Source organism: Vicia villosa, unplaced genomic scaffold, assembly GCF_029867415.1.
Source record: "Vicia villosa cultivar HV-30 ecotype Madison, WI unplaced genomic scaffold, Vvil1.0 ctg.001178F_1_1, whole genome shotgun sequence".
In the NCBI taxonomy this organism is placed as follows: domain Eukaryota; kingdom Viridiplantae; phylum Streptophyta; class Magnoliopsida; order Fabales; family Fabaceae; genus Vicia; species Vicia villosa.
Window position 1 is genome coordinate 15,567 of NW_026705519.1, and position 14,064 is coordinate 29,630.

Consider the following 14,064-nt stretch of genomic DNA (forward strand, 5'->3'; position numbering starts at 1 on the left):
AAATTTTTTTTCAAGTAAATGAATTAAGGTTTTTTCAAAAATAATAAATAGTTACTTGGACATAAATAGCTGTAATTAAAAACATGATTTTTTTATACAATGTATAAAGAAATTGATATTGTAATAATTAAATAAACTAATGCATGTCCATTTAGAGTATATCACAATTAAATGTCAATATAGTAAAACATTGAGATAAAATGTATATAAATATACTTTTCTACTAATACATTTTAATTAGAATAAATTATAATTAAATACATGTACAATATTACAAAAAAATTATTCGTTGTATTAATGTAAAAGGATGATTATAGAATGCCTCCACTTATAAAGATATAAAGATATGTTTAAACTATTGTCACATCTAATATAGAATTTTTAACATAGATTATAATGGTTTTGAGACACTACAAAAAAAAAGGTCTTCTGCTACGCCCAAGAAACCGAGGCGATATGCAAAATAACCGTGGCGTAACGCTGAGGCCACGGTTTGGTCACGGAAATCCAACTGTGGAGTATACGGCCGTGGCCTAAAGTAAAGTCCACAGTTTTTTGGTATAGACCACGCCTTTTTGACAACCGTGGCTTTTTTAGGCCACGGTTTAGGTAGCTTGATTAAGGCCGCGGTTTGTATTTGCCATGACTTCAAAACTGTGGCTATATGGTAAAGCCACGGTTTCAATTTAACGTTTACGATACAGTTTTTGTTCAAGATATAGCCACGGTTTGGTTATGACCACATATTTAAAACCGTTGTTATATGTTATGCTTTCTAAACCATTTATCTTGCCACGGTTTATTTCTGTATCATTACATAAATATGTCATTATATATATATATATATATATATATATATATATATATATATATATATATATATTATTCATTCCACATAAAACAATATATACTTGGTTTGGTACGCATATCCCTTATACAATAATTGCTAATGAGAAATTTTCAACAAATCTTAAAATATGATATGGTTGGTGTTGGCTAATACTCTAAACATCTAACATTCAACCTCCGCTTCAATAATTTAGTAGGTACGTCCATGTATTTCATTTTCTTAGTCTTATATATAAAAAAACAAGGTTTCAACATTTAGGAGAAAATGTAATTACATTTGTTTAATATATCCAAATGAAACACAAATACATGTGAGCGTTACTTTGTAAATAACAGTCTTACTATCTCCTTCACAACATCCAGACTAGCTCTGATAAACTGCAATCACATGCGTGATATCAACAGCTTTCTGGCAGTACTCATAGGCAGCTGTAGAATTCCCATTTGAATCATGTTCAACTGCACGTTCAAAAGTATCCTTTCTAGCCCTGCACTTATTGCATAAAAAAAACTGGTTTCATAAGCAAAAGCGCAACAACAACCTGGATTATGAGATCATATGGTTTAAAAAACTAGATAATAAAGAACAAATTGGTCTTAATTCACACTGCGACGACCGCGATCAGTATCGTGACACCTGTACCTATAGTGGCAACAAGTACAAGAATGGCTTAACACCATAATGGCGCAACAAACTCACTCTATGCATGCAATACTCAATGTGTCTGTAATAATAACACAATTTCTAGTTAGCCCTATAAATTCAACCCAAACGTATTGAAAATAAGCATGCAACATTGATTGAACACAAAAACTGGAAAACAAATTTTGACTCACTGATTTTGTGCCAAAGATAAAATAAAAGAAAACCTCAACAAAGAACTCACTGTAGCAATTGTTGGTGGCAATTTTCTTTTTTCAATTACTCCATTCAAGTCCAAACATATACCTGCAGAGATAAAATAAAATTAACCGCATCGAAGAACAGGAACTGTTCTGTTTCCATTGCTTTCCCAACAGTCTCAAATGACAAGTTTGCTAACCAAATAAATAACTAAAACTCAAGGGGGCTAACTGAGTGTGTTGTCATGTCCTAATTGATGCAACATGTTAGTTACTTAACTTAACTACCATCATGTTCACAACACCAAGGTGATCACAAATTCTGTTAATAATTAGCACAAATCAAGAGCTAATTAAAACTTAATCAGTTGGTTGGAAAAGCTTGATAAGAGGCCAATCGAACTCAGTACTATAGAATTTATAACACTCATATACCATCCATGTGCACTAGATTCCAATGGTGAAATAAAGTATAGTTCATCAATTGCAATGTATATTTACTTAGGAAATAGAGTTAGTACCTGTGGATTATCGGTAGCCTAGAGTATCAATTTTCCATCATAGTGTCTATACTTGATGACTACCTTTTTCTAAAATTCTATTTACCTCTGCAAGCTCCAATTCATGGTAGCTGCAACAGAGCATGTGCATATAAATTATAGAACAACAAATAACTATTAAAACAATTTAACTGATAACCAAGGATAAAAAAACACGGACACCACCTGAGAGAAGTTTCCATATTCAGTATGCATAAGGGTTGTTGTGGAATAAAAGAATCCATTACTTTGTTTAAGTATTGAGGTCGGATAGAGTAGAAACGGGTGAAGTTGAAAGGTTCTGAAAATTGTGTAAGACATTTCAATGGAAATAAACCCCCACCTTAAAAATCAAAGTTGCAGCAGCCTCCATGTATCGCCTAGAAAACATCTTACTATGTTTTAGTTAGATGACAAGACCAAAATCACTTGTATTCTTTTCTTCTACTTCAACTATACATACAACACACACATAGAAACATGTTTTGAGTATAAAATATAGAAATAGTGAACAAAATTCAAATTATACGGAATTTTACGGCTAACAAATTCTAGTTATAAGATGCTCATTTAGCAATTTGGTGATGTTTACAATGACAGGTTACTTATGAAGAGTGTTTTCAAACACAATAAAAGTGGGAGACATAAAGCCACCTCGCACCAGAACAACGGTGACATAACGATCAAACTTACTACTGCAGCAAGTCTGCATATATTACTTATACAATCCAAACATAACAAAGGCACAGTCATATACATTCATTTGTGGAAAATACATTGCAGCCTCATCAAACCCTATATTCATAACCAAAAGGTAGCACCACAAGTTAAACATCAACACAATTCATAAGTCAGAACAGGATCACACAAGGCAACATTTTCACCATATACACATTAACAATCTTAAACCATACACTAAATCAAACCATACCATTCATTTCCATATGCACATCATAACCCGTTCAATATCATTCAATCCAAAACAGACTTGAATTATGCATTAATGAATTCAGAGTAATAACCTGCCAAATCGAAACGATCCAAGAAATTCAGTCCAAGACACTCAGCACATTCCAACCTCACTATGCTAAACCATGAGCCCTGCACAAATCAGCCTGCCAACAAAACCACAACTCAGCATCACATATTCAGGTACCTGCTGCATCAGTTAACCGAAATACATTCGAACCCTGCACAAGACATATCAAAAATCAGTTCAGTATTCAACATACAAGGGAAAAGAGAAAATACAATCAGAAAACAAAAACAATCTGCAGAACTTTAATATGCATCTCTAACCATCATATGCATCTCTAACCATCTGATAGCTGACAAATCCTGAGAAAAGGGTTAGCTGCAAATCAAAGAAATCATAGAATTAGAATGTCTAAAAAAGGACCATTTAAGAACTTTAATGCTAGAGTATCATTGTTGATGTACTCATCAAAGAAACCTCGGCGATTATCTCGACAGATACTATTCCAGTTTCTTCTCGAAGTTCTCTAATCGCAGCAGACTTCGGTTCTTCACCGTCTTCAATGCCACCCTGAGAAGTCCAAAAGTACAACCAACTTTAGCAAAAAATTTTAACACCATTACTAGAAAAGACTTTACAGTTTAAATAATTTGAATAGAAGTTAAGTTACTATATAGAACATAATGTGAACTCACTTGAGGCATTTGCCATGCTCCTGGAACATTCAATCTAGAAGCCACAAATATCTGGAAAAACAAAATTCAAATCATGATTCCTCTTCCTCATACAAAAATTTACAGAACATATAGAAGCTGAAGAATATGGACGCTTAATATTACCTCATCTCTAGCCTTCTCAATCTGCAATCTCGTGCGTCGCTCCAGGTAAACCCTTGAACTCTTTGACTATTCATCTTCTATGTGTTTGTGTTACCACCGTGAAGATCAAGATCTCCTATTTTCTTCCCCCATGGCCTCGTTCTCTATGTCATCACCATCTGTGTTTAATTGGATTTTTGGTTAGATCTAGGGTTTCCTTGTTGGCCCGATTATAAGAATATGAGAGAGAATCAAAGAAAACTGAGGAGATTTTCGTAGTCAGGGGAACGTAACGATTGGGTAAGAGGTTTCAATCAGAGGTTTTAACCTCCGGCCGTCGCAGTCGCCGCCATAGGGCGATTTCCGGCCACCGTGTGTTGCTGGAAAATCATTTTGAATTTTCTATTGGTCGTGAAAAGAGAGAAAGTCAGAATGAGAGGGGAGAGGAAAAATTAGGTTAAAATGAGAACTTGTATTTATATTTTTAATGTTTTTTAATTAAAAAATATTATAAAATAAATTAATTAAGAAGAGGGAAACGAAATGAAAAGAGGGAAAAATGGGCGGGACTAATTTTTTGGATTTGGATCATAGTTTTTAGTCAAAATTATAAGGCCGCTGTTTTCCTTTGTGGTTTAAAATATCCGCAGTTGTATTACCGTGGCAATTGAAGTAAAGGTCACAGTTTCATATTCCGGATCCAATATTTTATAACATAATTCTACGTTTTTAAAACCATGGCCAAATCATATATGTGGCCACAGTTTCTGAGCTGTGGAAAATTTTAGCGTGGCCGTAAGCCATATTTCTAGTAGTGAGAGTACATGATTATTACTAGGAGTAATTTTTTGCTGATTATGTTGAAGGAGAGCAGCAGATCTTCTTCAGTGATGGTTATCCATATTCTTACTTGCATCTCAGGTCTGGTCAGCTACAATTGAGAAACAAGTTTGAAATTTACTTATTTATTTACTTTTTACTTTATATTTATTGCTTTTAGGAATAGTTAGATGCACTAAACAAGCTTATAGAGGAAGATATACCTATGAAATGTTTGAGACCCAAGCAAGTATTGATTCGATCATGTCTTCTCATAGCCAAGCTTCTAGAAGAAGCGATACCTATGAAATGTTTGAGACCAAAGTATCAATTTGTTCATGTCTTTTGGTCTCATGTTGTAGTATTTATATTGTATTGGTTATTAGTTTATATTATCTAATTGAGACTTGGGTGGCACGTGATGAAGTATCCATATGTTGAAGACTCCTGGAGAGATATCAATATAAGCAGGTTTTCATTTCAGTGTTTCAAGCTGTAAGGTAAAATGTTCTACTCTGTAGTTTCCTTTCATACCTATCATATAGCTAATAAAAAGACTTATGTAATTAATTACTTAATTAATTTAAAAATTAAACATTGGTTTAAATAAGATTTTTTTTAAAACTTTTGGCCTATATATGAATATTGCTTAAATATTATTTTAATATAATATTGTAAAATACTCAACTTATTTAATTTTTTGTTTTTCTATTGGTTTTAATGAAAGAAATGTAATGCAGTTTAACAACAATATGTGAATTTTTTTTTTGGTATTGATATGTTTACACTTTAATGTAATGTAGGCTATTAATCGGTATTGATGGAATTTATTTGAAAGAATTCATAAGTTGTTTTTAATTTATTTTCATTAACTCTTCAAGATAGTTAAACTTATAGGTTAATTTTAGGAAAATGGAGGCAAAACCAGATGGTTGTGTGAGTGAACTGAAGAATAAACTGAATGAAATGCTTAAAGGAGTGGTTGTTCCAGAATTGTCTGGAATCCATGAACAATGCATATACAAAGTACCACCAAGTATTCGCGAAGCTAATCCACAAGCTTATATACCTAAAATTATTTCCATCGGTCCTTTTCACAGTACACATGGTTCAACTAGTGACAACATTTTTCACCAAATGGAACAACTCAAACTCAAATATCTCAAAGGATTTCTAAATAGAACAAATCTTTCTCTGGATGATTTAGTTTTCAAATTTCAAGAATGGGAAAATAGAATCAGAAGCTGTTATGCAGGGCTTTTTAGCTATAACAGCAATGATTTCTTAAAAATCATTATCATTGATGCATGCTTCATAATTGAACTTTTTCTTAGGAATTTTAAATACATAAATTGGAAGGAAAATGACCCTATATTACTAAAACCTTGGTTACTTTATGACATTACACGTGACTTAACACTCCTTGAAAATCAGATACCATTTTTTGTTCTTGAAGATATATACACATTAGTAAGTCTAAACCTTGAATTTCCTTCATTTCTCGCAATTACTATATGTTATTTTTGTCGATACAACCTTCAGAAAATAACTTCAGTGGTGTGTCCAGCTCCAAAACACTTCACAGATCTACTAAGAACATTTTTGCTGCCGCAGTCATCATTTCATTTTGAACCAGCAGAAATTGGAGATGAAATTGATTCTGTATACAGTGTGAGCCAATTATCAGAAGCAGGATTAGTATTTGAAGTAAGTGAAAGTAAATGCTTACTTGAATTGAATTTCGATGATAAGGGAGTGTTCAAAATGCCATGTTTTCATGTCCATGATGGAACATAGTCATACCTGAGGAATATATTAGCATTTGAAGAATGTCACATTATAGATGAGGATTCACGTTACATTTCTCAGTACGTTAGTATCTTAGATTTTCTTATTAATACAGAAAAAGATGTGAACATCTTAGTTGATAAGAAAATTATTGTGAATGGGATGGGTGATGCTAATGAAGTGGCTACAATGGTTAACCAACTTTGCAAAAATATAACAGTAACTGGTCAACCGAATTCAAAATATATGTCTGTATGTAAAAGGTTAAATGGTTTCTATGAAAACCCTCTCAATAAGTATAAAGCTATATTTGTGCATGAGTACTTCAATACACCGTGGAAAATAGCATCTACTGTAACTGCTGTGTTGCTGCTTTTGTTTACTCTTATCCAAACTGTATGTTCAGTCTGCTCCCTCTAATGGTACAGTTAATATTATGTAATATGTTCACCCGACCACTTTATTGATTTTTTTTTATGTAATGTAATGGATAATTCAAAGTTGATAATTTATTTTTGTTGGGTTTAGGTTCTTCGATGTAATATTTTTTAAATAATATTGTTTGTTTGTTTTGAGTAAACATTTTAATCAAATACTCCAATCAAATCTATGACCTTATGTGTCATAGATAGCAGCAGCATGCCACACTGATCTTTGACCTTATATGTTTTAGATAGGAGCCGCATGCATCTATAAATAATACTTCTTACTTTGAAAGACGTTGCGGCTTTTTGTTAAAACACTCTATCTTGAAAGCATCTAAGATAAAGCGAAAGTTTTTTATTTTAAATATAGAATTCAAATTCTCATTTTGTTTTTTAAGTTTTTCACACATGTTATGCAAACAACAAAATTTTATAATCAATTTTGTATTATACACATAGCATAAGGGAGTGCTAATCCAATACAAAGAACAAAGGAGAAACAAAACTCTGAAAATATTTTGTTGCAGAAATAATAAGTGTGGGACATTCTCTATTAGTTCTTCAATTTTTACCAATAATCCCCGAAAGTACCATTTCGGAAAATGGAACCTTCTAACATCTTTAAGAATAATTTCCCTGCCCAAAATCTTTGATATCAACTAGTGGGATACATGTGCATCTATACGGGTATTGGTGTGATACGCACGCTTTTGTTTTTAAAATATAATAAAAATATTAATACGAAAAACAAAATTAATTTACCAAAGTAGTCTATTTTGTATAAAAGAAAAATATATTTTAAAAATAAAAACATAATTGTTTAACAGAAATCATATATATTATAATAGTTTATCAAATATTAGATTAAAAAATATTGTATCTTAAAAATATAGTGTATATTTTAACATTCTATATATTAAACTCGTGAGTTCGCGCGGACTTTAATATAGTTATATGTGTGTTCGTACGGTACTAATGTGTTAGCCGTGCGTTCGCACGGATTTTTCCTGATTACCAATGTGTTCATACGATACTAGTGTGTTACCCGTGCGTTTGCACGTTACTAGTGTGGTATGCATGGTTTTGTTTTCAAAATATAATAAAAAGGTAAATAAGAAAAACAAAATAATTTTATCAAAGTAGTTTATTATTTTTTAAAGAAAGAAATGTTTTTAAAATAAAAACAAAATTGTTTTACCCAAATAGTTTTACATCAATAATATAAATATTTGAAGTTTTCATATATTATCTTATAGAATATTTTATCTTAAATTAAAACAGATTATAAATCAGTTTAAAAGAGATAATAATTGGGTTTTATAAAATTATCTAACCAAAATAATTTATTACTTTTAAAGAGATAATAAAAACTTATAATTATTCATCAAAAATATAATTATATCAACAATATAATTTTTCTATATATATTAATTTATCCATCAATAATATAATTATTCTTATATATTAATTTTTTTAAAATATACAAAAATAAAAGGGTTAATAGTGATTTATCCCTCTGCAATATAGGTGTGTTTGGACTATATTGCAGGGGATCAATGATTATTAACCCAAAATAAAATAACAAGTGGGTTCACACGGATTTTAGTATGATTACCCGTACATTCACATAGTACTGATGTGTTACCCGTACATTTGCATAAGAATATTCATCAACATAAGAATAACCTTATTATCAGGTGAAGAAAATACACGTACAAAAATATGCATAACACCAAACCAAAAACAGTTACAAATATATTAGAATTCTACTGAATTAAAGTATGAAATTAGTGTCTCTCTTTCAATACAAACCACAAAATTTTCAGTGTCATACTCCGGAGATGCACATAAAATTATGAAAAATTTCTTTAGCTTATTAGAATTGTGTCCTTCTCTGAAATCGTATCTGCAGAAAAAGTAAGTGAAATAAATAGGTTCATTTTACTTCAATAGTTTAGGTGAAATAAATTATTTCACTTAGAACAGCGAGTGTATCAAGTAACTTGTTTTTTTAGGAGCTTATATAAATAAGGGATAATAGACATTTACCCTCTGCCATATAGGCGAGATTCGGGTTACCCCCTATTAATTTTTTTTTTTTTGGCTTACCCCCTTGAAATATGAAAAGTTCTATGATTTACTCCCTAGGACCTCCTGTAAACTTGTTTTTTTGATTTACCCCCGGTTTTTCACTGTTTTTTACACGCTTAGAGGGTACCCTAAAAATACAGGGGTAATCCAAAAAAAAAATTAATAGGGGTAATCCGAATCTCGCCTATATGGCAGGGGTAAATGTCTATTATCCCTATAAATAAGCCAGAGCCTGTTCAAGTGCATTTGATAAAAGTTAAATCTGTTTCATTAAGTTCTTCCCTAATGGATCTACTTAAGCTCTACGTGTAAACAGTATTTTTGAGTTATCTATTTGAGGAACTTATATAAAAAAGCCAAAAACTGTTCAAGGGCATTCCTTAACAGCTAAAGCCGTTAAGTGCTTCCAAATGTTGGAGCTGTTAGTATTTTACCATAAACATGGATCTTGCAGGTGTTTGGTTCATGGCGTTGTTTATCTCCTGCATTTTAACGGGAGTACTCGAGCTTCTGAAATCAACTCCATCACAGTTTACAAATATTTCGACTTTGACTCTTCAATTAGAGAAAATACTTTGTTGTCATAACAAGTAAACTTGGCCATAAAATTGAATTGAAAGTTGATAAAATTTGCATAAAAAGTGAATTGGAGCTAACCTTTTGAAAGAAAATTCTCATTACCAATTCTCAATTGCAAAACTACATCCATGTCTAAGCTTGAAATTTTTCATTCACTTAATTTGTGGCATTTTATTAAACATGTGAAGTTCATTGTTCACCATAGCCTCGAGAGATATGTTATTGGCCTCTCTTAAATACACAAAACAAAATAATGTTGTCAAACTTTTTCCAACTTATATAAACCCTAACAAATGTGAGTGGCATGAATATAACAGAGTCATACAACAGAGTCATACCTGAAGAATCTATTAGCATTTGAAGAATGTCACGTTCCAGATCTACATTTACGTTACATTGCTCAGTACATTAGTATGTTAGATTTTCTTATTAAGACAGAAAAAGATGTGAGCATCTTGGTTGATAAGAAAATTATTACCAATTGGATGCGTGATGCTAATGCAGTGACTACAATGGTTAACAATCTTTGCAAAAATGTTTCAATGCCTAAATGCGATGGAAAATATATGTATGTATGTCCTAGGTTAAATAATTTCTATAAAAAGTCTATCAATAAGTATAAAGTTTCATTTTTACAGGAGTACTTCGACACTCCTTGGAAAACAATATCTAGTGTATCTGCTTTATTGCTGCTTTTGTTAATTCTCATCCAAACTGTATGTTCATATGTTCAATTATCTCAGTCTAATGTACTGCTGTAATTTGTTCAGTCCTGTAATTTGTTCAGTCCAAGACTTTGTTTGTTTGTTTTTTTTTTTAGTAAGCAAGAGGAACTTTATTAAGATAAAAGGAGAACAAAGGGTTCTCCAACCCATTACAACCGAACACGGAAAAAACCAACCAAAAGGAAAATTACAAACCAACTACTACTACGAGAGGAATAACAAAGGGTCCATTACAAACTCGTAATATGAGAAATTGGGATGAGTAATTTTGCCGAAAAACATCCACTTCCAAGCCAATAATTTGATATTCCAAACGATATCGTTAACGCTCCATTTGTCCTTCCGGAAACGAACACCGTTCCTTATAATCCAAAGGGGCCAACAACAAGCAAGCCATATCATACCCTCCTTCCCTTTTTTCACTTTCTTTGATCGGAAAAAATTATGCCAATCCAAGAAAACAACTTTACAATCTTCCTCATTCGACTCGCTTTTTCCCACCCAAACGGCTACCTCCGACCACACTTTCTTAACCACCTCGCAAGAAAAGAAGAAGTGCTTCGAATTCTCCTCACTTGTATCACAAAGAATACAATTTAAGCTATTCGCGGGAATGGCCACACCTCTTCTCAATAAGAGATCTAAGGTAGGGAATCTATTACGGAAAATTCTCCAACCAAACGTCTTCACTTTATGAGGAACCTCCGATTTCCAAAGTAAACCAAACGCCCCATGATTTTTTTCAAAAGGTCCGTGAGGTATCCTACCCCTCCTAAAGTAGTCGTAACACGAAGCTACCGAAAAGCTCGAAGCCGTGTCCGCCGTACCTCTCCACACCACAACATCCCTACCTTCCTTCAAACCACCGAACTCCACCAACCGGCCCTTAAGAGTACCATACCTACTATCAACGCCGTCTTCCCCCAACAACCCTTCTATCACTCCTAAATCCCCCCACTTCCAACTACCCTCCTCCCAACCTCCCATTGCCGCTACCAAACCTTTTTCAAGCACGACTTATCAAAGATTTCCGGAAAAACCTTTCTAAGGGGTCTCTCATCCAACCAAGAAGAATCCCAAAACGGAGTGGAGAAACCATTATGAACATTAAATATAATATTATCAACAATGGGATCATTAAAAGAGAAGGATCCCACTTTTAACAAATCCTTCCACCAAAAGGAACAATTAGGAGTAACTTTACTATCTCTAGCATAGCCAAAAATAATAGAGTTTAAAGTCACCGTATCTAGATTTCAAGACATTGTACCATAAAGAATTACTCCCTTCAAGAATTCTCCATCTCCATTTACTAAGGAGAGCTAAATTAAACAATTTGATATTTTTCACGCCTAACCCTCCATCCTCCAAAGGCAAGTTAACATCGCTCCACTTTACCCAATGAATTTTCCTCTTTTCCTCCACTCCCCCCAAAGAAATTTATTTTGGATGCTAGTAAATTTCTTCACCACTTTAGAAGGAACTTTGTAGAAAGACATAGTGAAAATAGCTAAAGAGCTAAGCACGGACTTCAAGAGAGTAATTCTTCCACCTAAGTTAAAGAAACGATTTGTCCAACCTTCCAATCTACTCTTCATTTTAACCACTAGAGGGTTCCAAGAAGATTCCCTCCTCGGATTTCAACCTATCGGAATACCAAGGAAATGAAAGCAAGACTCCTCTCTCTTACAAGAAAGAAAGTGAGACACGGCATCCAAAAAGTGATTGTTAGAATTAATTCCAATCAATTTACTTTTATGGAAATTAATGCCTAACCCCGAAACAATTTCAAAGGCCCTAAGAACCGCTTTCAAAGCACGAACATGTTTCCAATTCCCCTCTCCCACAATCAACGTGTCATCCGCAAATTGAAGGATGTCCACACTACAAGATTCACTTATAGTGAAATTTTGGAATTCTCCAACTTGGATAGATTGCTTCACAAGACCCGTTAAACCTTCCGCCACTAACACAAAAAGGAAAGGAGAAAGAGGATCCCCTTGCCTGAACCCCTTTTGAACCAAGACTTTGTTGTTGTTTTTTCGTAATTTAATGGAGAATTCATATAGTTAGATAATATACTTTTTGTTGGATTTTGGTTCTAGATTTAATAATTTTTAAATATATTGTTTGTTGTTTTTGGTAAACATCTATATACAAACTTAAATCTATGAGTTAAAGTTTCTTTCTTTAAAATGAAATAAAAATATATAATATATTTAAATGAGAGATGGACTAAAGGTGCATGCTTCAATGGATCTTGGACCTTATGTGTTATAGACAGCAGCAGCATGCCACTGATCTATAAATAATATTTCTTTTATTTTAAAAGACGTTGCAGATTTTTGTTAAAACATTCTATCTTGAAAACATCTAAGAAAAACGCAAAATTTTCATTTTAAATACAAAATTCTAATTCTAATTTTTTTACGTTTTTCACTATGTTCACACATGTTATGCAAACAATTTAATTTTAGCAAGTAAAGTATTTTGTAAAAAGAAGAAGAAAAAACTACAACAGTTTCACATGCAATATTAATTTTCAGCTTAATAGAAGTTGTTCTAGACCCCAAAAAAATAAAATAAATTGTTCTGATTGGAGAAGAATTTCAAAATTAGTGATTAAATAGATCAATTTTATATTTAGCCGCAAAATATTTCAATGTGTATGTTCCAGTCACCAAAAAAGTCTACATTAGTTAGGAATTAATGTCAAAAATAGTTTATATATAACACTCACACCCGTTCAAACAAAATATCTTTTCTAGAATAGCCAATACATGGTATATGCAGTGGTTAGCATATCTAGCAATATTATACATCAGATTATAAGTATATATGCATATACCAAGATTATATACAAAAAATATATACACAGAGAGATATTCAATAGATTAATACTACTCGAAAATACTTTCTAGTTCCCACTCATATGAGTTTCACATTACTAGTGTATTGGAAAGAATGACTCTTATTCTCTAAGTTACAAGTTGTTAAAAGATTTGATCATTTTTTCATACGTCTCACTTTTTCAACTCACTTCATATATTGTGTTATGTTTTTCTCTTTTCATCCCACATCCCAATTTTAACAATTTGTTGCAGAAATAATAAGTGTGGGACTTTCAGTTTCTCTATTGATTCTTTATTTTTTACCAATCATTCCCTCAAGAGCAAGTACCATTTCTGAAATGATGGAACCTTCTAACATCTCTAAGAGTGTGTTTGGATGAAGTAATTGGAAATTTTAAAGAAATTTAAAATTCAAAGCAATTCAAATGATTCAATTGAAATCCATTCATTTTTAAATTATTTTGTTTGGATGGAATATTAAGATAATTCATTGTTAGATTTTTAGGGTTATTTTTTATAAAATTTAAATTTTTTGGACCAAATTAAAAAATTGAAAAGTAGGGACTAATTTGCAATTTTTGAAAATTTTAAGGACCAAATTGTAAATTTTTAAAATTATTAAGGACCAATTTGCAATTTTTAGGGTCAATTATGTAATTTTGAAAAATATGAGGACCAATTTGCAAAATTTGAAGAAATAATAATAACATGGAGGATGAGAGGAATTTCAAATTCTTTGGTTTTTGGTGTCATTTCAAAA

The 14,064-nt window shown here is 32.1% G+C and overlaps 3 protein-coding genes and 1 long non-coding RNA gene across 11 annotated transcripts; 2 read left to right on the forward strand and 2 right to left on the reverse strand.

Moving 5' to 3' along the window:
* Positions 1-1,035: 1,035 nt before the first annotated feature.
* LOC131633802 (uncharacterized) lies at positions 1,036-4,458 on the reverse strand. Of its 8 annotated transcripts, none has more exons than XR_009293407.1 (7): positions 4,047-4,458; positions 3,903-3,953; positions 3,685-3,777; positions 3,531-3,585; positions 2,418-3,421; positions 2,214-2,323; positions 1,036-1,798 (listed from the first exon to the last, which is right to left on the reverse strand). It is a non-coding gene; the product is annotated as an uncharacterized LOC131633802 (long non-coding RNA). The 8 variants fall into 8 exon arrangements; XR_009293408.1 differs by having other exon boundaries at positions 1,036-1,337; positions 1,737-1,798; positions 2,214-3,421; XR_009293409.1 differs by having other exon boundaries at positions 1,036-2,532; positions 3,254-3,421.
* A 1,178-nt stretch (positions 4,459-5,636) lies between these two features.
* On the forward strand, positions 5,637-7,080 carry LOC131633804 (UPF0481 protein At3g47200-like). Its single transcript, XM_058904489.1, has one exon. It carries the CDS (start codon positions 5,757-5,759, stop codon positions 6,639-6,641), a length of 885 nt encoding a protein of 294 aa, XP_058760472.1. The 5' UTR covers positions 5,637-5,756; the 3' UTR covers positions 6,642-7,080.
* LOC131633820 (uncharacterized) lies at positions 6,795-10,488 on the forward strand. Its single transcript, XM_058904500.1, has 2 exons — positions 6,795-7,028; positions 10,045-10,488. The coding sequence occupies exons 1-2, from the start codon at positions 6,795-6,797 to the stop codon at positions 10,486-10,488; spliced, it is 678 nt and encodes a 225-aa protein (XP_058760483.1).
* A 168-nt stretch (positions 10,489-10,656) lies between these two features.
* LOC131633821 (uncharacterized) lies at positions 10,657-11,439 on the reverse strand. Its single transcript, XM_058904502.1, has one exon. The coding sequence runs from the start codon at positions 11,437-11,439 to the stop codon at positions 10,657-10,659; it is 783 nt and encodes a 260-aa protein (XP_058760485.1).
* Positions 11,440-14,064: the final 2,625 nt, after the last annotated feature.

Coding starts and splice junctions, on each gene's coding strand:
- LOC131633804 (XM_058904489.1), top strand. CDS start 5,757: ATGGAGGCAAAACCAGATGGTTGTGTGAGTGAACTGAAGAATAAACTG.
- LOC131633820 (XM_058904500.1), top strand. CDS start 6,795: ATGGGTGATGCTAATGAAGTGGCTACAATGGTTAACCAACTTTGCAAA. Junction 7,029..10,044: donor TGTTTACTCTTATCCAAACT/GTATGTTCAGTC, acceptor TGAATATAACAG/AGTCATACAACAGAGTCATA.
- LOC131633821 (XM_058904502.1), bottom strand. CDS start 11,439: ATGGGAGGTTGGGAGGAGGGTAGTTGGAAGTGGGGGGATTTAGGAGTG.